The sequence below is a fragment of the Bacillus rossius genome, chromosome 1 (genome assembly GCF_032445375.1).
Source record: "Bacillus rossius redtenbacheri isolate Brsri chromosome 1, Brsri_v3, whole genome shotgun sequence".
In the NCBI taxonomy this organism is placed as follows: domain Eukaryota; kingdom Metazoa; phylum Arthropoda; class Insecta; order Phasmatodea; family Bacillidae; genus Bacillus; species Bacillus rossius.
Window position 1 is genome coordinate 7,122,836 of NC_086330.1, and position 21,320 is coordinate 7,144,155.

Genomic DNA, 21,320 nt, shown 5'->3' on the forward strand with positions numbered 1-21,320 from the left:
AAAATTAAGTATTCAATATTAATTTAAACTCGTGAATAATATTTATCATTTAATTTAGTATTGTAATCCAGACAAATTATAATTAAAAAAGAAAAGCAATAAATATGCTGAATGTTTATTATAATTTAGTAATTTTTATTATTTATTAAAATAATATTAATGTAATGAATTATAATGCAAATAAATTAAACATACGGGAACATAACCTCACTCATAACAAAATAACTTTAAAAAGTTTATAAACACAATTTATATCACTAATATTCACAATAAATATTTTTTTAATTATATAGACTAGTATTCAATATCAATCAAAAAAGTATAAGATTTAAAAGCACATATATCATTTTTTTTGTATGTAGCCTTTTTTTTATCCTGTGAAAATTTTGTTGTATCGTGCGCGGTCCTTGTGAAAATTCACTCTCGTAATTTTTTTCATAACCCCCTAGAGAAGTAAAACTTGAAAAAGTTTAAAGATCAAGCACGGAAACAGAACCACAGTCCCGAACTCAACGTGGTGTGGAATACTTCTCGTGAACAGACGCTCGGAGGGGAAAGACGGGGGGATGGCAGGGGGCAGGGGCGCGCCTAGGGGGGACGACGAGCGGGACCGGACCCCCCCCCCCCCCAGGGCTAAAAATATTTTAATATTAAAATCATAAAATGAAAAAAAAAATATTTTGTATGATATTAAAAAAAATTCAGACACAAGCATAAATGTTTAATTAAACTTAGTTCACTTTTCATTTTTAGCGTAACTAAACTACTGTAAACGGATATATACGAAGCATTCCTCCCGACAAGCTCATAAATAATGGACTCACCCGAAATGACTTTTATGAAGTTACGGCCAGTATTTTTAGATAGCCTAAATCAGCAATATTGAACACGTATTTTTCAAAATTTTCCCGGGGGAGGACCCCCGGACCACCCGTCTAGCTGGGGGGTATTCCATACCCCCGAGGCCCCCCGGAAAGGCCCTAGCTTTCTGCCTGACCCCCCCCCCCCCCCAGAGCAAAATCCTGGGCACGCCACTGGCAAGGGGATAGCTGGGGGAATGATGGAGGAAGGCTGGGGGAAGGATGGGGGAAGGCTGGGTGAAGGCTGGGGGAAGGAGGGGTAAAGGTTGGAGGAAGGTAGAGGGAAGGCTGGGAAAGGCTCGCCGCCGGACGTGTGAGGAGTGCTGACGTGTCGCAGGGAGCAGAACGTGGTGTTCCGGCTGGTGGAGAGATGCGCCCTCAGCTGGCCCGACAGCCAGCTGTGCACCAGGCTGCAGCTGGCGGTGCCGGTGGACACGCCCTCGGGCTACCAGCTGACCGCGAGCAGCATCTGCGCCATGTGGGAGGAGCAGGCGCGGGGCAGCGCCCGCCTGGCGCAGCTGGGCCTGCAGGTGTACGACGCCCCTGACGCCCAGGTGTCCATGCTGGTGTGGCTGGGCGTTGCCCTGGGCGTCACTCTGGTCTTCACCGCCTCCCTGCTGGTCGCCTGGAGGCTCCTCAACAGCAGGTCTCGCTCGTACGTGTCGCCTTCGGGAAGCCTAGGATGTACATTCTATATCGCACAGACCCGAATACTCACGTTGGCAAGCCTTTCTTTTCACACACGAGAGAGCCAAACGCTCGATCGTGCATCTTCGAGTTTTTTTTGTTCATTGTAAATAAATATACAACTCATGATAACTAATGGTCAATAATGTTAGGTTAGCTACATTCAGGGGCGAAGCCAGGGGGGGGGGGTTAGGGGTTCAGCCCCCCCCCCCTCTTAGCACGAAATATTTAATTAATTTCTTATTCATCACTCAAACAAATTTCATATTATAATTAATAAAATTTTTACCATTACAATATTTAAATTTAAGAACCGAAAACTGCTAAAATAGCACTATTTTACACCTTAAAATCCAAATTTTCCCGGGGAAGAAGCCCCCCCCTCCCCCCCGGATTAAAGCAGGGGGGGGGGCATGCTTCTTAACACCCCCCATACACAAATCCTGGCTACGCCACTGGCTACATTATACATACTTTAAAACATTGTGGACGGTTGATTTGGTTAGGATAGCTACATTAAAGATACTGTGAAATCATGTAAACGGTTTCCTAGCCCTGGATAGCTACATATTAAAAAGTTATTTGCTAAGCAACCATAAAATGATTTTACAGTATTTTTAATGTAGCTATACTTGCCTAATATAACCAACCTTCCACAATGTTTTGAAGTATTTATAATGTAGCTAACCTATCCTAGTCGACCGCAAAATTTAATGCCACACCGGTTTATACAATGAGATAGAACGGGGGGGAAAAAAGCGAGCATGAACTTCGGGTTTGGCTCTCGGCTCTCTCGCCTGTGAAAAGAAGGCTTGCCAACGTGAGTATTCGGGTCTGTGCGATATAGAATGTACATCATAGGCTTCCCGTCGCCTTCTCTCTGCCATGTCTCTTCACTAACAAGCTTGCCAGCTTTCCACACGCACTGTGCAACAGTTGGCAATAAAAAAATAGCTCTCATAAGGAATCAACATTAGGCTTTGGCAATGGTGTTTGCCCCGCCCTGTCTGCTGCTAAATTAATTCATATCATTAGTTTGCTGTATTATTTTTATGTGTGTAATTTAAAGAAGAGTTCATATTTCGTTATCATTTATGTGAAATTAGTGTAATAATTTTTTATTATTGTTATAATTTTACTTTTAAGTTTGTAAAATAATGAGTTCCTAACATTTCACCCATATTTGGAAATAAGTAGCAATTAAAAAATATATTGGCCAAATAATTGGAAAAAAGAAGATTAAATTTAGATTATATGAGAGAGTCATTTCCCTTCAAACTACACCTTATGTATAGCAGTTCTTATTGTAATATGCAATGTTATCTTAATTCATTCTATACATTTTTATAACGTTAATTTGCCATATTGATTATATATTCACATATCAATATTCTCTTTATTATTATTTATAAAAGTTGAGAAATATTTGAATTTGATTCGAAATGTAATAAATATCAAAAGAGTTAAGGGTAGAATATAGGTGCTCGGGTTTTAAGGACCACTAACTGTGTAGTGTATAGTGCAGATCTGAAGTCTTGAGAACCGGAACCGCGTTGTTTGGAACGGGCGCAGCCCTACGGAACCAAACACTGCCGTATCGAAGAGGCCCGGTTACACTACTGTTCTAAAATAATTAATAATTGTATGACGCTGGTGTGTGTATATATATATATTTATATAGGGGCACTCTTAGAGAACAATGCCGCACCTGTGTTTTCGTACCATGTGCGTCTCTGCCTGAAGACGGGAGCAGATAGCAGTGCCCGAAAAGTAGCTTGTTTCTGTTTTGGAAAACTATTGTGTCTGTTTCGTCTTTACGTTTTTTCGTGTTTTTGTCTCGTTTCAAATGTTGTGCTGAATTTTTGTGTTGGGTTCAATATTTTTGTGCTGTCATAATTTGTGGTGTTTTTTTTTTTTTCGTTCTCTTAGAACATTTTTCTTTGTTTTTCTTTGTTTGTTGACAATATTCCTGTTATGGAATATTGTGTGGTGTTTATATCCTGATGACAACAGCAATTTTTTTTTGCTTCATATGTGTTTATTTATTTTAGGTTTTTTGTAGTTTTCTTCTAGACATACATGTACTTGGCGTATGTGCAAAAGCTAACATCAAGACACAAGGGTATGTTTGAACCTCCTTGGCCGCGCCCTCCCGCCAGACGCTCGGCCCGCACTATACACCTGAGGGCCGACGTGTTGGCAGGCGGCAAGACAGCACCGCGGACTCGCGGGCGAACCTCAGCGAGCAGTCGTGGCTGGACAACCTGCCGCACCAGCAGCTGCCCATCACAGCCGCCAGCGGCGTGCGCGAGTTCGAGCCGGACAGCATGCACCTGCGAGCCCCGCTGGCCGGGGGCGTGTCTCCTGCGGCGCGACCCCACGTGCCGGTGCCCGACAGCAAGCCCCTGCCCGAGTGTGAGTAGGCCGCCCGCACTGCCGCGCTGCTCTGCGGGCTGCTCGCTGTATCCCCACAGCTAGCCCCTGCCCGAGTGTGAGTAGGCCGCCCGCACTGCCGCGCTGCTCTGCGGGCTGCTCGCCGTGCCCCACAGCTAGCCCCTGCCCGAGTGTGAGTAGGCCGCCCGCACTGCCGCGCTGCTCTGCGGCTGCTCGCTGTATCCCCACAGCTAGCCCCTGCCCGAGTGTGAGTAGGCCGCCCGCACTGCCGCGCTGCTCTGCGGGCTGCTCGCCGTGCCCCACAGCTAGCCCCTGCCCGAGTGTGAGTAGGCCGCCCGCACTGCCGCGCTGCTCTGCGGGCTGCTCGCTGTATCCCCAAAGCTAGCCCCTGCCCGAGTGTGAGTAGGCCGCCCGCACTGCCGCGCTGCTCTGCGGGCTGCTCGCTGTAGCCCCACAGCTAGCCCCTGCCCGAGTGTGAGTAGGCCGCCCGCACTGCCGCGCTGCTCTGCGGGCTGCTCGCTGTAGCCCCACAGCTAGCCCCTGCCCGAGTGTGAGTAGGCCGCCCGCACTGCCGCGCTGCTCTGCGGGCTGCTCGCTGTAGCCCCACAGCTAGCCCCTGCCCGAGTGTGAGTAGGCCGCCCGCACTGCCACGCTGCTCTGCGGGCTGCTCTCTGTGCACCACAGCTAGCCCCTGCCCGAGTGTGAGTAGGCCGCCCGCACTGCCGCGCTGCTCTGCGGGCTGCTCGCTGTATCCCCACAGCTAGCCCCTGCCCGAGTGTGAGTAGGCCGCCCGCACTGCCGCGCTGCTCTGCGGGCTGCTCGCTGTAGCCCCACAGCTAGCCCCTGCCCGAGTGTGAGTAGGCCGCCCGCACTGCCGCGCTGCTCTGCGGGCTGCTCTCTGTGCACCACAGCTAGCCCCTGCCCGAGTGTGAGTAGGCCGCCCGCACAACCGCGCTGCTCTGCGGGCTGCTCGCTGTATCCCCACAGCTAGCCCCTGCCCGAGTGTGAGTAGGCCGCCCGCACTGCCGCGCTGCTCTGCGGGCTGCTCGCTGTAGCCCCACAGCTAGCCCCTGCCCGAGTGTGAGTAGGCCGCCCGCACTGCCGCGCTGCTCTGCGGGCTGCTCGCTGTAGCCCCACAGCTAGCCCCTGCCCGAGTGTGAGTAGGCCGCCCGCACTGCCGCGCTGCTCTGCGGGCTGCTCGCTGTATCCCCACAGCTAGCCCCTGCCCGAGTGTGAGTAGGCCGCCCGCACTGCCGCGCTGCTCTGCGGGCTGCTCGCCGTGCCCCACAGCTAGCCCCTGCCCGAGTGTGAGTAGGCCGCCCGCACTGCCGCGCTGCTCTGCGGGCTGCTCGCTGTATCCCCACAGCTAGCCCCTGCCCGAGTGTGAGTAGACCACCCGCACTGCCGCGCTGCACTGCGGGCTGCACGCCGTGCCCCACAGCTAGCCCCTGCCCGAGTGTGAGTAGGCCGCCCGCACTGCCGCGCTGCTCTGCGGGCTGCTAGCTGTAGCCCCACAACTAGCCCCTGCCCGAGTGTGAGTAGGCCGCCCGCACTGCCGCGCTGCTCTGCGGGCTGCTCTCTGTGCACCACAGCTAGCCCCTGCCCGAGTGTGAGTAGGCCGCCCGCACAGCCGCGCTGCTCTGCGGGTTGCTCGCCGTGCCCGACAGCTAGCCCCTGCCCGAGTGTGAGTAGGCCGCCCGCACTGCCGCGCTGCTCTGCGGGCTGCTCGTTGTATCCCCACAGCTAGCCCATGCCCGAGTGTGAGTAGGCCGCCCGCACTGCCGCGCTGCTCTGCGGGCTGCTCGCTGTAGCCCCACAGCTAGCCCCTGCCCGAGTGTGAGTAGGCCGCCCGCACTGCCGCGCTGCTCTGCGGGCTGCTCGCTGTATCCCCACAGCTAGCCCCTGCCCGAGTGTGAGTAGGCCGCCCGCACTGCCGCGCTGCTCTGCGGGCTGCTCTATGTAGCCCCACATCTAGCACCTGCCCGAGTGTGAGTAGGCCGCCCGCACTGCCGCGCTGCTCTGCGGGCTGCTCGCTGTATCCCTCAGCTAGCCCCTGCCCGAGTGTGAGTAGGCCGCCCGCACTGCCGCGCTGCTCTGCGGGCTGCTCGCCGTGCCCCACATCTAGCCCCTGCCCGAGTGTGAGTAGGCCGCCCGCACTGCCGCGCTGCTCTGCGGGCTGCTCGCTGTAGCCCCACAACTAGCCCCTGCCAGAGTGTGAGTAGGCCGCCCGCACTGCCGCGCTGCTCTGCGGGCTGCTCGCTGTATCCCCACAGCTAGCCCCTGCCCGAGTGTGAGTAGGCCGCCCGCACTGCCGCGCTGTTCTGCGGGCTGCTCGCTGTAGCCCCACAGCTAGCCCCTGCCCGAGTGTGAGTAGGCCGCCCGCACTGCCGCGCTGCTCTGCGGGCTGCTCGCTGTAGCCCCACAGCTAGCCCCTGCCCGAGTGTGAGTAGGCCGCCCACACTGCCGCGCTGCTCTGCGGGCTGCTCTCTGTATCCCCACAGCTAGCCCCTGCCCGAGTGTGAGTAGGACGCCCGCACTGCCGCGCTGCTCTGCGGGCTGCTTGCTGTAGCCCCACAGCTAGCCCCTGCCCGAGTGTGAGTAGGCCGCCCGCACTGCCGCGCTGCTCTGCGGGCTGCTCTCTGTATCCCCACAGCTAGCCCCTGCCCGAGTGTGAGTAGGCCGCCCGCACTGCCGCACTGCTCTGCGGGGTGCTCTCTGTATTCCCACAATTGCCCCTGCCCGAGTGTGAGTAGGCCGCCCGCACTGCCGCGCTGCTCTGCGGGCTGCTCGCTGTAGCCCCACAGCTAGCCCCTGTCCGAGTGTGAGTAGGCCGCCCGCACTGCCGCGCTGCTCTGCGGGCTGCTCTCTGTATCCCCACAGCTAGCCCCTGCCCGAGTGTGAGTAGGCCGCCCGCACTGCCGCGCTGCTCTGCGGGCTGCTCTCTGTATCCCAAAAGCTAGCCCCTGCCCGAGTGTGAGTAGGCCGCCCGCACTGCCGCGCTGCTCTGCGGGCTGCTCGCTGTAGCCCCACAACTAGCCCCTGTCCGAGTGTGAGTAGGCCGCCCGCACTGCCGCGCTGCTCTGCGGGCTGCTCGCTGTATACCCCACAGCTAGCCCCTGCCCGAGTGTGAGTAGGCCGCCCGCACTGCCGCGCTGCTCTGCGGGCTGCTCTCTGTATCCCCACAGCTAGCCCCTGCCCGAGTGTGAGTAGGCCGCCCGCACTGCCGCTCTGCTCTGCGGGCTGCTCGCTGTAGCCCCACAACTAGCTCCTGCCCGAGTGTGAGTAGGCCGCCCGCACTGCCGCGCTGCTCTGCGGGCTGCTCGCTGTAGCCCCACAGCTAGCCCCTGCCCGAGTGTGAGTAGGCCGCCCGCACTGCCGCGTTGCTCTGCGGGCTGCTCGCCGTGCCCCACAGCTAGCCCCTGCCCGAGTGTAAGTAGGCCGCCCGCACTGCCGCGCTACTCTGCGGGCTGCTCGCTGTAGCCCCACATCTAGCCCCTGCCTGAGTGTGAGTAGGCCGCCCGCACAGCCGCGCTGCTCTACCTGCTCGCTGTAGCCCCACAGCTAGCCCCTGCCCGAGTGTGAGTAGGCCGCTCGCACTGCCGCGCTGCTCTGCGGGCTGCTCGCCGTGCCTCACAGCTAGCCCCTGCCCGAGTGTGAGTAGGCCGCCCGCACTGCCGCTCTGCTCTGCGGGCTGCTCGCTGTAGCCCCACAACTAACTCCTGCCCGAGTGTGAGTAGGCCGCCCGCACTGCCGCGCTGCTCTGCGGGCTGCTCTCTGTATCCCCACAGCTAGCCCCTGCCCGAGTGTGAGTAGGCCGCCCGCACTGCCGCGCTGCTCTGCGGGCTGCTCGCCGTGCCCCACAGCTAGCCCCTGCCCGAGTGTGAGTAGGCCGCCCGCACTGCCGCGCTGCTCTGCGGGCTGCTCGCTGTAGCCAAACAGCTAGCCCCTGCCCGAGTGTGCGTAGGCCGCCCGCACTGCCGCGCTGCTCTGCGGGCTGCTCGCTGTAGCCCCACAACTAGCCCCTGCCAGAGTGTGAGTAGGCCGCCCGCACTGCCGCGCTGCTCTGCGGGCTGCTCGCTGTATCCCCACAGCTAGCCCCTGCCCGAGTGTGAGTAGGCCGCCCGCACTGCCGCGCTGTTCTGCGGGCTGCTCGCTGTAGCCCCACAGCTAGCCCCTGCCCGAGTGTGAGTAGGCCGCCCGCACTGCCGCGCTGCTCTGCGGGCTGCTCGCTGTAGCCCCACAGCTAGCCCCTGCCCGAGTGTGAGTAGGCCGCCCACACTGCCGCGCTGCTCTGCGGGCTGCTCTCTGTATCCCCACAGCTAGCCCCTGCCCGAGTGTGAGTAGGACGCCCGCACTGCCGCGCTGCTCTGCGGGCTGCTTGCTGTAGCCCCACAGCTAGCCCCTGCCCGAGTGTGAGTAGGCCGCCCGCACTGCCGCGCTGCTCTGCGGGCTGCTCTCTGTATCCCCACAGCTAGCCCCTGCCCGAGTGTGAGTAGGCCGCCCGCACTGCCGCACTGCTCTGCGGGGTGCTCTCTGTATTCCCACAATTGCCCCTGCCCGAGTGTGAGTAGGCCGCCCGCACTGCCGCGCTGCTCTGCGGGCTGCTCGCTGTAGCCCCACAGCTAGCCCCTGTCCGAGTGTGAGTAGGCCGCCCGCACTGCCGCGCTGCTCTGCGGGCTGCTCTCTGTATCCCCACAGCTAGCCCCTGCCCGAGTGTGAGTAGGCCGCCCGCACTGCCGCGCTGCTCTGCGGGCTGCTCTCTGTATCCCAAAAGCTAGCCCCTGCCCGAGTGTGAGTAGGCCGCCCGCACTGCCGCGCTGCTCTGCGGGCTGCTCGCTGTAGCCCCACAACTAGCCCCTGTCCGAGTGTGAGTAGGCCGCCCGCACTGCCGCGCTGCTCTGCGGGCTGCTCGCTGTATACCCCACAGCTAGCCCCTGCCCGAGTGTGAGTAGGCCGCCCGCACTGCCGCGCTGCTCTGCGGGCTGCTCTCTGTATCCCCACAGCTAGCCCCTGCCCGAGTGTGAGTAGGCCGCCCGCACTGCCGCTCTGCTCTGCGGGCTGCTCGCTGTAGCCCGACAACTAGCTCCTGCCCGAGTGTGAGTAGGCCGCCCGCACTGCCGCGCTGCTCTGCGGGCTGCTCGCTGTAGCCCCACAGCTAGCCCCTGCTCGAGTGTGAGTAGGCCGCCCGCACTGCCGCGCTGCTCTGCGGGCTGCTCGCCGTGCCCCACAGCTAGCCCCTGCCCGAGTGTAAGTAGGCCGCCCGCACTGCCGCGCTACTCTGCGGGCTGCTCGCTGTAGCCCCACATCTAGCCCCTGCCTGAGTGTGAGTAGGCCGCCCGCACAGCCGCGCTGCTCTACCTGCTCGCTGTAGCCCCACAGCTAGCCCCTGCCCGAGTGTGAGTAGGCCGCTCGCACTGCCGCGCTGCTCTGCGGGCTGCTCGCCGTGCCTCACAGCTAGCCCCTGCCCGAGTGTGAGTAGGCCGCCCGCACTGCCGCTCTGCTCTGCGGGCTGCTCGCTGTAGCCCCACAACTAACTCCTGCCCGAGTGTGAGTAGGCCGCCCGCACTGCCGCGCTGCTCTGCGGGCTGCTCTCTGTAGCCCCACATCTAGCACCTGCCCGAGTGTGAGTAGGCCGCCCGCACTGCCGCGCTGCTCTGCGGGCTGCTCTCTGTATCCCCACAGCTAGCCCCTGCCCGAGTGTGAGTAGGCCGCCCGCACTGCCGCGCTGCTCTGCGGGCTTTTCGCCGTGCCCCACAGCTAGCCCCTGCCCGAGTGTGAGTAGGACGCCCGCACTGCCGCGCTGCTCTGCGGGCTGCTCTCTGTATCCCCACAGCTAGCCCCTGCCCGAGTGTGAGTAGGCCGCCCGCACTGCCGCGCTGCTCTGCGGGCTGCTCGCCGTGCCCCACAGCTAGCCCCTGCCCGAGAGTGAGTAGGCCGCCCGCACTGACGCGCTGCTCTGCGGGCTGCTCGCTGTGCCCCACAGCTAGCCCCTGCCCGAGTGTGAGTAGGCCACCCGCACAGCCGCGCTGCCCTGCGGGCTGCTCGCTGTAGCCCCACAACTAGCCCCTGCCCGAGTGTGAGTAGGCCGCCCGCACTGCCGCGCTGCTCCGCGGGCTGCTCGCAGTATCCCCACAGCTAGCCCCTGCCCGAGTGTGAGTAGGCCGCCCGCACTGCCGATCTGCTCTGCGGGCTGCTCGCTGTATCCCCACAGCTATCCCCTGCCCGAGTGTGAGTAGGCCGCCCGCACTTCCGCGCTGCTCTGCGGGCTGCTCTCTGTATCCCCACAGCTAGCCCCTGCCCGAGTGTGAGTAGGCCGCCCGCACTGCCGCGCTGCTCTGCGGGCTGCTCGCCGTGCCCTTCAGCTAACCCCTGCCCAAGTGTGAGTAGGCCACCCGCACTGCCGCGCTGCTCAGCGGGCTGCTCGCTGTGCCCCGCAGCTAGCCCCTGCCCGAGTGTGAGTAGGCCGCTCACACTGCCGCGCTGCTCTGCGGGCTGCTCGCCGTGCCCCACAGCTAACCCCTGCCCGAGTGTGAGTAGGCCGCCCGCACTGCCGCGCTGCTCAGCGGGCTGCTCGCTGTGCCCCGCAGCTAGCCCCTGCCCGAGTGAGGGTAGGCCGCCCGCACTGCCGCGCTGCTCTGCGGGCTGCTCGCCGTGCCCCACAGCTAACCCCTGCCCAAGTGTGAGTAGGCCGCCCGCACTGCCGCGCTGCTCAGCGGGCTGCTCGCTGGTTTTCTCGGGGTATCTCCCACTGGGCTCATACTTTATACCTCGAGCTAAACCCCCCATTTTGCACCTTGTCATGAGTGGGCGTTCGTAGTTGTTTACGCAAAGGTTTGCATAATCAACTGCGTTCTGTTTTGCTGATTTGGTGTGAATGGGAGCATTGAATTGGAATTGGAATTTTAATTTTCTTGGAGAGAGGTTAAAGGGTATCGGGCATTGCCCCACCTCAAAGTTGGTCCGTGGGTGGCAACGACTGTTGGCTATCAGTCAGCCGGGTTTTTTCTGTGTGCTGCTATAAGACCAACAGCGGCTAAGAGGGCAGCTGGCTTGGGGTGATAGCCCCCCGCTTTAACGCATGCCAGACAGTCAATAGTACTGATTAGACAGTGTGAACCCGCTGGTTCAACGATGGATCGAAAGCAGTGGCATGAAGATTTGCAAGAGGCAGTTAAACATCCAATAGAAGGAGACTGGTCCGAAAGGAAAACCCTTTTGACGGATTACACTAAGGACAGAGGATTGGACTTGAAGAGAGTGACCATACTGGTTGACAAATTGCTGGATAAGAAAGTAAACTGGGCTAAGGAACCAGTACCAAATTTAACTGAAAGAAAATGGCTGCTATCTGTTGGTCCCATAATATGTGAACAAGACCCTACTATAGTTAAAATGATGATAAGGGAAATCTTCAGGAAAGACAAAACTACGGCTGAGAAGGAAGAATCGACTGAGGAGTTTGTGATAAACCCTAAATGGGATGAACAGGAGGTGCTTTCATGTGCTGAAAAATTAATAATTGAGCTAACCACCTACACGAACACAGAGATATCTAAGGTTAACAAAGCATCTACAAACTATATTCTGCCCAGAGTAACACAGCTAAAAGGCCTATTAGATAAGGTTCTGATAGACAATTCCCGGCTTAACGGAGTGATAAAGGGGATAGAATTAAGTAAAGGCCCTGTGATAAGGAAGACGTATGCGGAAGTAACAAGTGCAGCTGAAATTGGAGGGACTACTCGTCAACAGATCATACCTAAACAGAAGAAGGAGTTGCTGATTGTCCTGCCAAGTGACGAAACTCAAACAAGTGACACCACCAAAAGAGAGATCTTAAAGAACATTGATCCAATAAAGAATGGGCTGAAATTCAAAGGAATAAGGAAAATTTCGAAAGGAGGAATTATAATCGAAGCACAAGACTCCAGCACGATTGAAAAACTGCAAAAAGACGAGATAATATCTAAACTAGGACTACGTACTGAGCGCCCTACAAAGCAGGGCCCGAAAGTTATTATGTACGACGTTCCTAGGGAGTTCGATAACCCTGATATAGCTGGCACAATATTTGCTCAGAATCTGAGCGCAGATGAAGTCTCACTGGAGGAGTTCAGAGCTGGTTTTATGGTGCGAACAAGACGCGGCAGAAAGGATAATAAAGAAACAGTGCACCTTGTCATTGAATGCACACCTAAAATAAGGAATATCTTGTTAAGCAGAACACATATGTATATTGGTTTTTCTGCATGTAAAATTAGGGATTTTGTGTCAATAACTAGATATTTCAACTGTCAGAATTACGGACACCCCGCACATAAATGTAAAAGCAAAACTATCTGCTCTATATGTGGACTTGATGGGCATAAGTATACAGAATGTAGTAATAAAAATGAAGGAAATAAGTGTGCAAATTGCAGACGAGAGAATAAACCACACGAGCATAGGGTAGATAGCACTGATTGCCCTGCCTATAAGAGAGCTTACGAAAGAGAAATAGAAAGAACTAATTATGGTGAAATATGAAAATAACATAAAAATAGGGCAACTAAACGCACAACGTTCAGCTGTTGTCAGTGCTGAATTAAATAAGATTGCAGAAAAAATGAAGCTTGATGTGATCTTATTACAAGAACCCTATGTATTACGTGGACAAGTTGCAGGAATCCATGGTTTAATATATGCAATAGGAGATAATCCGAAATCGGCAATTTGGATTAGAAATGAAACTCTAACTACGATGTTACTCTCCGGCATTTCTAATGAACATCATGTTTGCATGATCATGCAGATGAGGATGATGAAAATATACGTTATCTCATCCTATTTTCAATTCTCAGATCCTATTGAAGTACATATTGATAAGCTTAATTCAATATTGGATACAATTGGACATGAAAATATAATAATTGGTGCAGACACAAATGCAAAATCTTCTTTTTGGAATTCACCAGTGAATGACGAAAAAGGTGAGATCATGAACGATTTTATCATGGAAAGAGATCTATATGTTATTAATGATGATCCATTAACAGGAACATATCTATCACCAGCAACTAATACTGAGACTTTCATTGATGTGACATTGACTGATAACAACATGAAAGAAAGAGTCAATGAATGGAAGATTCATCTGGACAGTTCAAGTGACCACAGATTGATGACTTATGAAATCCAATTGCAAAGAACTGAGATGCCTCCCATAATAATAAGTCCACGGTACATACATAAGAACGCGGATTGGAAGAAGTTTGATGAATTAATAACAAGCAAAATAAATGAATTATCACATGAAGAAGATGTATATAACTCCGCAGAAGCACTCGCCATGAGATTAACAATTATATTACAGAATATCTGTGAGAAATGCTTTAGGAAACAAACGAAAATTATTCCTGGAAATCCCTGGTGGGATGTTGAATTAGAAGAAACTAGAAGAGATCTGGAAAGACTAAGAAGAATCATGAAGAGAGCGGCAAATGGATTTTAAAAACTTTTAATTTTACAACAGTACAGAATAAGGAGAAAGAAATATAAGAAAGATATTTTATTGAAGAAGAAGGTATACTGGGAAAAACTTGTCCTTAACAAGGGGAATATGGACCCTTGGGGATATGTGTACAAGGTGATGGCTGGCAAAGTACGAAGTTCTTTTGAAATCCCTGGGATGATGATGGCAAATAGACAAATTACTGACATTACAGAAAATTTGGAAACTATTCTACATGATTTACTACCTAATGACAACCCAGATGAAGATACGAATATTCAAAAGATGAAGAGAGAAGCGATGAAAGAACTGCCTGATACAGAAGACACAGTTTCTTTCACCATCCAAGAGCTTGACAAGATCATTAAAGAGTTAAAAACCACGAAAAGCACCAGGTAAAGATAATATAACAACTGAGTTAATTTGACGAGCTTACCCTCGAATCAAGGAAGTACTGTTACATCTGTATAATTTATGCTTATCTTCAGGAACATTTCCAAAAATATGGAAGGAAGGAGTTCTCAAAATCATATACAAGGGAAATGCTAAGGACCCGAAATTAACTAAGTCATACCGGCCTTTAACTATGCTGCCTAACATGGGAAAAATTTATGAGCGGCTCATTAATGCAAGACTAACAGCTTATTTGGAAGTAATACAGGGAATAGATAAACAGCAGTATGGCTTCAGAAGAGGGTATAGTACAGAAAAAGCGCTATACGATGTAAATCAATATATTAAAAACCTACAAGAAAAATATGTGCTTGGAGTGACGATAGATATAGCAGGAGCATTCGACCACGCTTGGTGGCCTCAAGTATTATGGCGCTTAAAGAATCTTAACACACCTAAGAACCTGTATGCCGCCATAAGGGGCTTTCTGCAAGATAGAAAGTGTGAATGTCGATTGGGCCACATAGTTGTGGAAAAGAAGCTCTCCATGGGCTGTCCTCAGGGTTCAGTCCTTGGTCCGCTGCTATGGAATATAATATTTGATGAGCTTCTGAAAATTGAGTTACCAGTAAATAACATTATATATGGCTATGCAGATGATGGCTTGCTCATTATACCCGCTACTTCACGCTACGAATTAGAGCAGACAGCAGAAATTATTCTACGCTCTATCAACACCTGGGCAAGCAGTGTCCGACTTCTTATATCATCTGAAAAAACTGAAGGCGTATTACTAAAGGGAAAATTACATAAAGACAGACCACCTTTAATAAGATTTCAAGAACGAATAGTGAAGATAAAACAAAAAGTTAAGTATCTAGGGGTACAAATCACAACGGGAACAGGATACCAAGAACACATACAAGAAGCATCACAAAAGGCCCTACTGTTAATGCAAAAAATAAGGAGTCATAAACCTACAAATGTAGGATTGAGCACTAATACTATGACAACACTGTACAATGGAGTATACCTGGGCATACTTACCTATGCTTGCTCAGTCTGGTATGAACTACTACGCAATTCACATGTAAGAAGAAGGTTAAACTCATCCCAACGAACAGCTCTAATTGCTGTAACAAAAAGCTACAGAACTACGTCTTTAGAAGCACTGCAGGTTATCGCTGGAGCCTTACCTATAGACCTACTAATACAAGAAAGAGCAAAAGTTGTGATATTAAAGATGAACAAGGAATACACTGCTTCAAAATATCGCAGAATTCACATAGAAAATATTGAAATCTGGCAAGAAAGGTGGCGAAACTCTGACAAGGGAAGGCATACACACAATATATTCCCTTCAATAGAAGAATGGATGAAATTTTCATGGATAAGTACTGACCACTACACTTCACAATTCCTAACAGGTCACGGGAATTTTAAACACAAATTAAACTCTTTTAACTTAGTGGAAAGCCCTATGTGCCCTGTGTGCATGGAAGAAGACACAGTAGAGAATGTTCTAAATGATTGCGTTAAAATAGAAGACATACGAAACAAGTACACAAGGAAGATGGCTATGGAGGATGTTGATATTAAGGATATTAATCAAATTGTGAGAGATAAGAAGACTTATGACATATGGCGAAATTTCACCTTTGAAGTATCCAAGAGACTGGAGCGTTTCGATAGTTGGATGCACGAACAATCTCTGATGGAAGATCTGCTTTCCGATACGGAATAACTTATTACAGAAAAATAAAATAACTCTTTGAATCTCCCACACAAGTTTCTTTGGCTGTTCTTCTTGTGTATAGTGTAATCGAACAGCCGGAATATTATATCAAATTAGATAAATGAACTAAAAAGAATTAATTAAGAATAAGAGAATTAAAAATATACACCAGATCTCTCTTTGAAAATAAGAATAAAAATTATGACAGAATAACGCCCTGGAAACCTGTATAAGCAAGCTAAAAGGATATAAATTATTATATAACATAAACTGTATTATATTATATAATATATATATATATATATATGTGTGTGTTAAAAATATAATCATGTGTGCAATAAATATAAATAAACTACTCTTGCAAACCTTATAAAAAGGATTATATCCAGAGTAGTCTTTAAGTAAACATACATAATCTATAATATGATTATTTTCTATAAAGCTACAAGATAATCTGTCCCCGCAGCTAGCCCCTGCCCGAGTGTGAGTAGGCCGCCCGCACTGCCGCGCTGCTCTGCGGGCTGCTCGTTGTAGACCCACAGCTAGCCCCAGCCCGAGTGTGAGTAGGCCGCCCGCACTGCCGCGCTGCTCTGCGGGCTGCTCGTTGTAGCCCCACAGATAGCCCCAGCCCGAGTGTGAGTAGGCCGCCCGCACTGCCGCGCTGCTCTGCGGGCTGCTCGCTGTAGCCCGACAGCTATCCCCTGCCCGTAGTGTGAGTAGGCCGCCCGCACTGCCGCGCTGCTCTGCGGGCTGCTCGCTTTGCCTGGCAGCTAGCCCCTGCCCGAGTGTGAGTAGGCCGCCCACACTGCCGCGCTGCTCTGCGGGCTGCTCGCCGTGCCCCACAACAAGCCCCAGCCCGAGTGTGAGTAGGACACCCGCACTGCCGCGCTGCTCTGCGGGTTGCTCTCTGTGCCCCACAGCTAGCCCCTGCCCGAGTGTGAGTAGGACGCCCGCACTGCCGCGCTGCTCTGCGGGCTGCTCGCTGTAGCCCGACAGCTATCCCCTGCCCGTAGTGTGAGTAGGCCGCCCGCACTGCCGCGCTGCTCTGCGGGCTGCTCGCTGTGCCTGGCAGCTAGTCCCTGCCCGGGTGTGAGTAGGCCGCCCGCACTGCCACGCTGCTCTGCGGGTTGCTCTCTGTGCCCCACAGCTAGCCCCTGCCCGAGTGTGAGTAGGCCGCCCGCACAGCCGCGCTTATCCGCGGGCTGCTCGCTGTGCCCACAGCTAGCCCCTGCCCGAGTGTGAGTAGGCCGCCCGCACTGCCGCGCTGCTCTGCGGGCTGCTCGCTGTACTCCCACAGCAAGCCCCTGCCCGAGTGTGAGTAGGCCGCCCGCACTGCCGCACTGCTCTGCGGGCTGCTCGCTGTACTCCCACAGCCAGCCCCTGCCCAAATGTGTGAGTAGGCCGCCCGCACTGCCACGCTGCTCTGCGGGCTGCTCGCTGTAGCCCGACAGCTAGCCCCTGTTCGAGTGTGAGTAGGCCGCCCGCACAGCCGCGCTGCTCTACCTGCTCGCTGTGCCTGGCAGCTAGCCCCTGCCCGAGTGTGAGTAGGCCTCCCGCACTGCCGCGCTGCTCTGCGGGCTGCTCGCTGTAACCCCACAGCTAGCCCCTGCCCGAGAGTGAGTAGGCCGCCCGCTCTCCCGCGCTGCTCTGCGGGCTGCTCGCTGTAGCCTCACAGCTAGCCCCTTCCCGAGTGTGAGTAGGCCGCCCGCACTGCCGCGCTGCTCTGCGGGCTGCTCGCCGTGCACCGCAGCTAGCCCCTGCCCGAGTGTGAGTAGGCCGCCCGCACTGCCACGCTGCAATGCGAGCTGCTCGCTGTAGCCCGACAGCTAGCCCCTGCCCGAATGTGAGTAGGCCACCCGCACAGCCGCGCTGCTCTGCGGGCTGCTCGCTTTGCCTGGCAGTTAGCCCCTGCCCGAGTGTGAGTAGGCCGCCCGCACAGCCGCGCTGCTCTGCGGGCTGCTCGCTGTTGCCCCACAGCTAGCCCCTGCCCAAGTGTGAGTAGGCCACCCGCACAGCCGCGCTGCTCTGCGGTCTGCTCGCTTTGCCTGGCAGCTAGCCCCTGCCCGAGTGTGAGTAGGCCACCCGCACTGCCGCGCTGCTCTGCGGGCTGCTCGCTGTAGCCCCACAGCAAGCCCCTGCTCGAGTGTTTGTAGGCCGCCCGCACAGCCGCGCTGCTCTGCGGGCTGCTCGCTGTGCCTGGCAGCTAGTCCCTGCCCGGGTGTGAGTAGGCCGCCCGCACTGCCACGCTGCTCTGCGGGTTGCTCGCTGTAGCACCACAGCAAGCCTATGCCCGAGTGTGAGTAGGCCGCCTGCACTCCCGCGCTGCTCTGCGGGCTGCTCGCCGTGCCCCACAGCTAGCCCCTGCCCGAGTGTGAGTAGGCCGCCCGCACAGCCGCGCTGCTCTGCGGGCTGCTCGCTGTAGCCCTACAGCTAGCCCCTGCCCGAGTGTGAGTAGACCACCCGCACAGCCGCGCTGCTCTGCGGGCTGCTCGCTGTAGCCCCACAGCTAGCCCCTGCCCGAGTGTGAGTAGGCCGCCCGCACTGCCACGCTGCAATGCGAGCTGCTCGCTGTAGTCCGACAGCTAGCCCCTGCCCGAATGTGAGTAGGCCACCCGCACAGCCGCGCTGCTCTGCGGGCTGCTCGCTTTGCCTGGCAGCTAGCCCCTGCCCGAGTGTGAGTAGGCCGCCCGCACAGCCGCGCTGCTCTGCGGGCTGCTCGCTGTAGCCCCACAGCTAGCCCCTGCCTGAGTGTGAGTAGGCCACCCGCACAGCCGCGTTGCTCTGCGGGCTGCTCGCTGTAGCCCCACAGCTAGCCCCTGCCCGAGTGTGAGTAGGCCACCCGCACAGCCGCGCTGCTCTGCGGGCTGCTCGCTTTGCCTGGCAGCTAACCCCTGCCCGAGTGTGAGTAGGCCACCCGCACTGCCGCGCTGCTCTGCGGGCTGCTCGCTGTAGCCCCACAGCAAGCCCCTGCTCAAGTGTTTGTAGGCCGCCCGCACAGCCGCGCTGCTCTGCGGGCTGCTCAATGTGCCTGGCAGCTAGCCCCTGCCCGGGTGTGAGTAGGCCGCCTGCACTCCCGCGCTGCTCTGCGGGCTGCTCGCCGTGCCCTCAGCTAACCCCTGCCCGAGTGTGAGTAGGCCGCCCGCACTGCCGCGCTGCTCTGCGGGCTGCTCGCTGTAGCCCCACAGCTAGCCCCTGCCCGAGTGTGAGTAGGCCGCCCGCACAGCCGCGCTGCTCTGCGGGCTGCTCTATGATCTCCCACATCTTACCCCTGCCCGAGTGTGAGTAGGCCGCCCGCACTGCCGCGCTGCTCTGTGGGCTGCTGGCTGTAGACCCACAGCTAGCCCCTGCCCTAGTGTGAGTAGGCCACCCGCACTGCCGCGCTGCTCTGCGGGATGCTCGCCGTGCCCCACAGCTAGCCCCTGCCCGAGTGTGAGTAGGCCGCCCGCACTCTCGCGCTGCTCTGCGGGCTGCTCGCTGTAGCCCCACAGCTAGCCCCTGCCCGAGTGTGAGTAGGCCGCCCGCACTGCCGCGCTGCTCTGCGGGCTGCTCGCTGTAGCCTCACAGTAGCCCCTGACCGAGTGTAAGTAGGCCGCCCGCACTGCCGCGCTGCTCGCTGTGCCCCACAGCTAGCCCCTGTCCGAGTGTGAGTAGGCTGTCCGCACTGCCGCGCTGCTCTGCGGGCTGCTCCATGATCTCCCACAGCTTACCCCTGCCCGAGTGTGAGTAGGCCGCCCGCACTGCCACGCTGCTCCGCTGGCTGCTCGCCGTGCCCCACAGCTAGCCCCTGCCCGAGTGTGAGTAGGCCGCCCGCACTCTCGCGCTGCTCTGCGGGCTGCTCGCTGTAGCCCCACAGCTAGCCCCTGCCCGAGTGTGAGTAGGCCGTTCGCACTACAGCGCTGCTCTGCGGGCTGCTCGCCGTGCCCCACAGCTAGCCCCTGCCCGAGTGTGAGTAGGCCGCCCGCACTCTCGCGCTGCTCTGCGGGCTGCTCGCTGTAGCCCCACAGCTAGCCCCTGCCCGAGTGTGAGTAGGCCGCCCGCACTGCCGCGCTGCTCTGCAGGCTGCTCGCTGTAGCCCCACAGCTAGCCCCTGCCCGAGTGTGAGTAGGCCGCCCGCACAGCCGCGCTGCCTTGCGGGCTGCTCCATGATCTCCCACAGCTTACCCCTGCCCGAGTGTGAGTAGGCCGCCCGCACTGCCGCGCTGCTCTGTGGGCTTCTGGCTGTAGACCCACAGCTAGCCCCTGCCCTAGTGTGAGTAGGCCACCCGCACTGCCGCGCTGCTCTGCGGGCTGCTTGCCGTGCCCCACAGCTAGCCCCTGCCCGAGTGTGAGTAGGCCGCCCGCACTCTCGCGCTGCTCTGCGGGCTGCTCGCTGTAGCCCCACAGCTAGCCCCTGCCTGTGTGTGAGTAGGCCGCCCGCACTGCCGCGCTGCTCTGCGGGCTGCTCGCTGTAGCCTCACAGTAGCCCCTGACCGAGTGTGAGTAGGCCGCCCGCAATGCCGCGCTGCTCGCTGTGCCCCACAGCTAGCCCCTGCCCGAGTGTGAGTAGGCTGTCCGCACTGCCGCGCTGCTCTGCGGGCTGCTCCATGAATTCCCACAGCTAGCCCCTGCCCGAGTGTAAGTAGGCCGCCCGCACTGCCGCGCTGCTCTGCGGGCTGCTCCATGATCTCCCACAGCTTACCCCTGCCCGAGTGTGAGTAGGCCGCCCGCACTGCCGCGCTGCTCCGCGGGCTGCTCGCCGTGCCCCACAGCTAGCCCCTGCCCGAGTGTGAGTAGGCCGCCCGCACTCTCGCGCTGCTCTGCGGGCTGCTCGCTGTAGCCCCACAGCTAGCCCCTGCCCGAGTGTGAGTAGGCCGTTCGCACTACAGCGCTGCTCTGCGGGCTGCTCGCCGTGCCCCACAGCTAGCCCCTGCCCGAGTGTGACTAGGCCGCCCGCACTCTCGCGCTGCTCTGCGGGCTGCTCGCTGTAGCCCCACAGCTAGCCCCTGCCCGAGTGTGAGTAGGCCGCCCGCACTGCCGCGCTGCTCTGCGGGCTGCTCCGCGTGCCCCGCAGCTAGCCCCTGCCCGAGTGTGAGTAGGCCGCCCGCACTGCCGCGCTGCTGGCTGTGCCCCACAGCTAGCCCCTGCCCGAGTGTGAGTAGGCTGTCCGCACTGCCGCGCTGCTCTGCGGGCTGCTCTTTGAATTCCCACAGCTAGCCCCTGCCCGAGTGTGAGTAGGCCGCCCGCACTGCCGCGCTGTTCTGCGGGCTGCTCCATGATCTCCCACAGCTTACCCCTGCCCGAGTGTGAGTAGGCCGTTCGCACTGCCGCGTTGCTCTGCGGGCTGCTCGCCGTGCCCCGCAGCTAGCCCCTGCCCGAGTGTGAGTAGGCCGCCCGCAATGCCGCGCTGCTCTGCGGGCTGCTCTTCGTGCCCCACAGCTAGCCCCTGCCCGAGTGTGAGTAGGCCGCCCGCCCTGCCGCGCTGCTCCGCGGGCTGCTCGCCGTGCCCCACAGCTAGCCCCTGCCCGAGTGTGAGTAGGCCGCCCGCACTGCCGCGCTGCTCTGCTGGCTGCTCGCTGTGCCCCGCAGCTAGCCCCTGCCCGAGTGTGAGTAGGCCGCCCGCACTACAGCGCTGCTCTGCGGGCTGCTCGCCGTGCCCCACAGCTAGCCCCTGCCCGAGTGTGAGTAGGCCGCCCGCACTGCCGCGCTGCTCTAAGGGCTGCTCGCCGTGCCCCACAGCTAGCCCCTGCCCGAGTGTAAGTAGGCCGCCCGCACTGCCGCGCTG

At 56.9% G+C, this 21,320-nt stretch overlaps 1 protein-coding gene across 1 annotated transcript in view; it reads left to right on the forward strand.

Moving 5' to 3' along the window:
• LOC134539521 (uncharacterized) overlaps nt 1–21,320 on the forward strand; it is a 57,304-nt gene that overhangs the window by 31,621 nt on the left and 4,363 nt on the right. The window contains exons 6-7 of the mRNA XM_063381653.1: nt 1,198–1,515; nt 3,751–3,962. Coding sequence (XP_063237723.1) covers nt 1,198–1,515; nt 3,751–3,962 — 530 coding nt within the window. The remainder of the gene's footprint in view (nt 1–1,197; nt 1,516–3,750; nt 3,963–21,320) is intronic.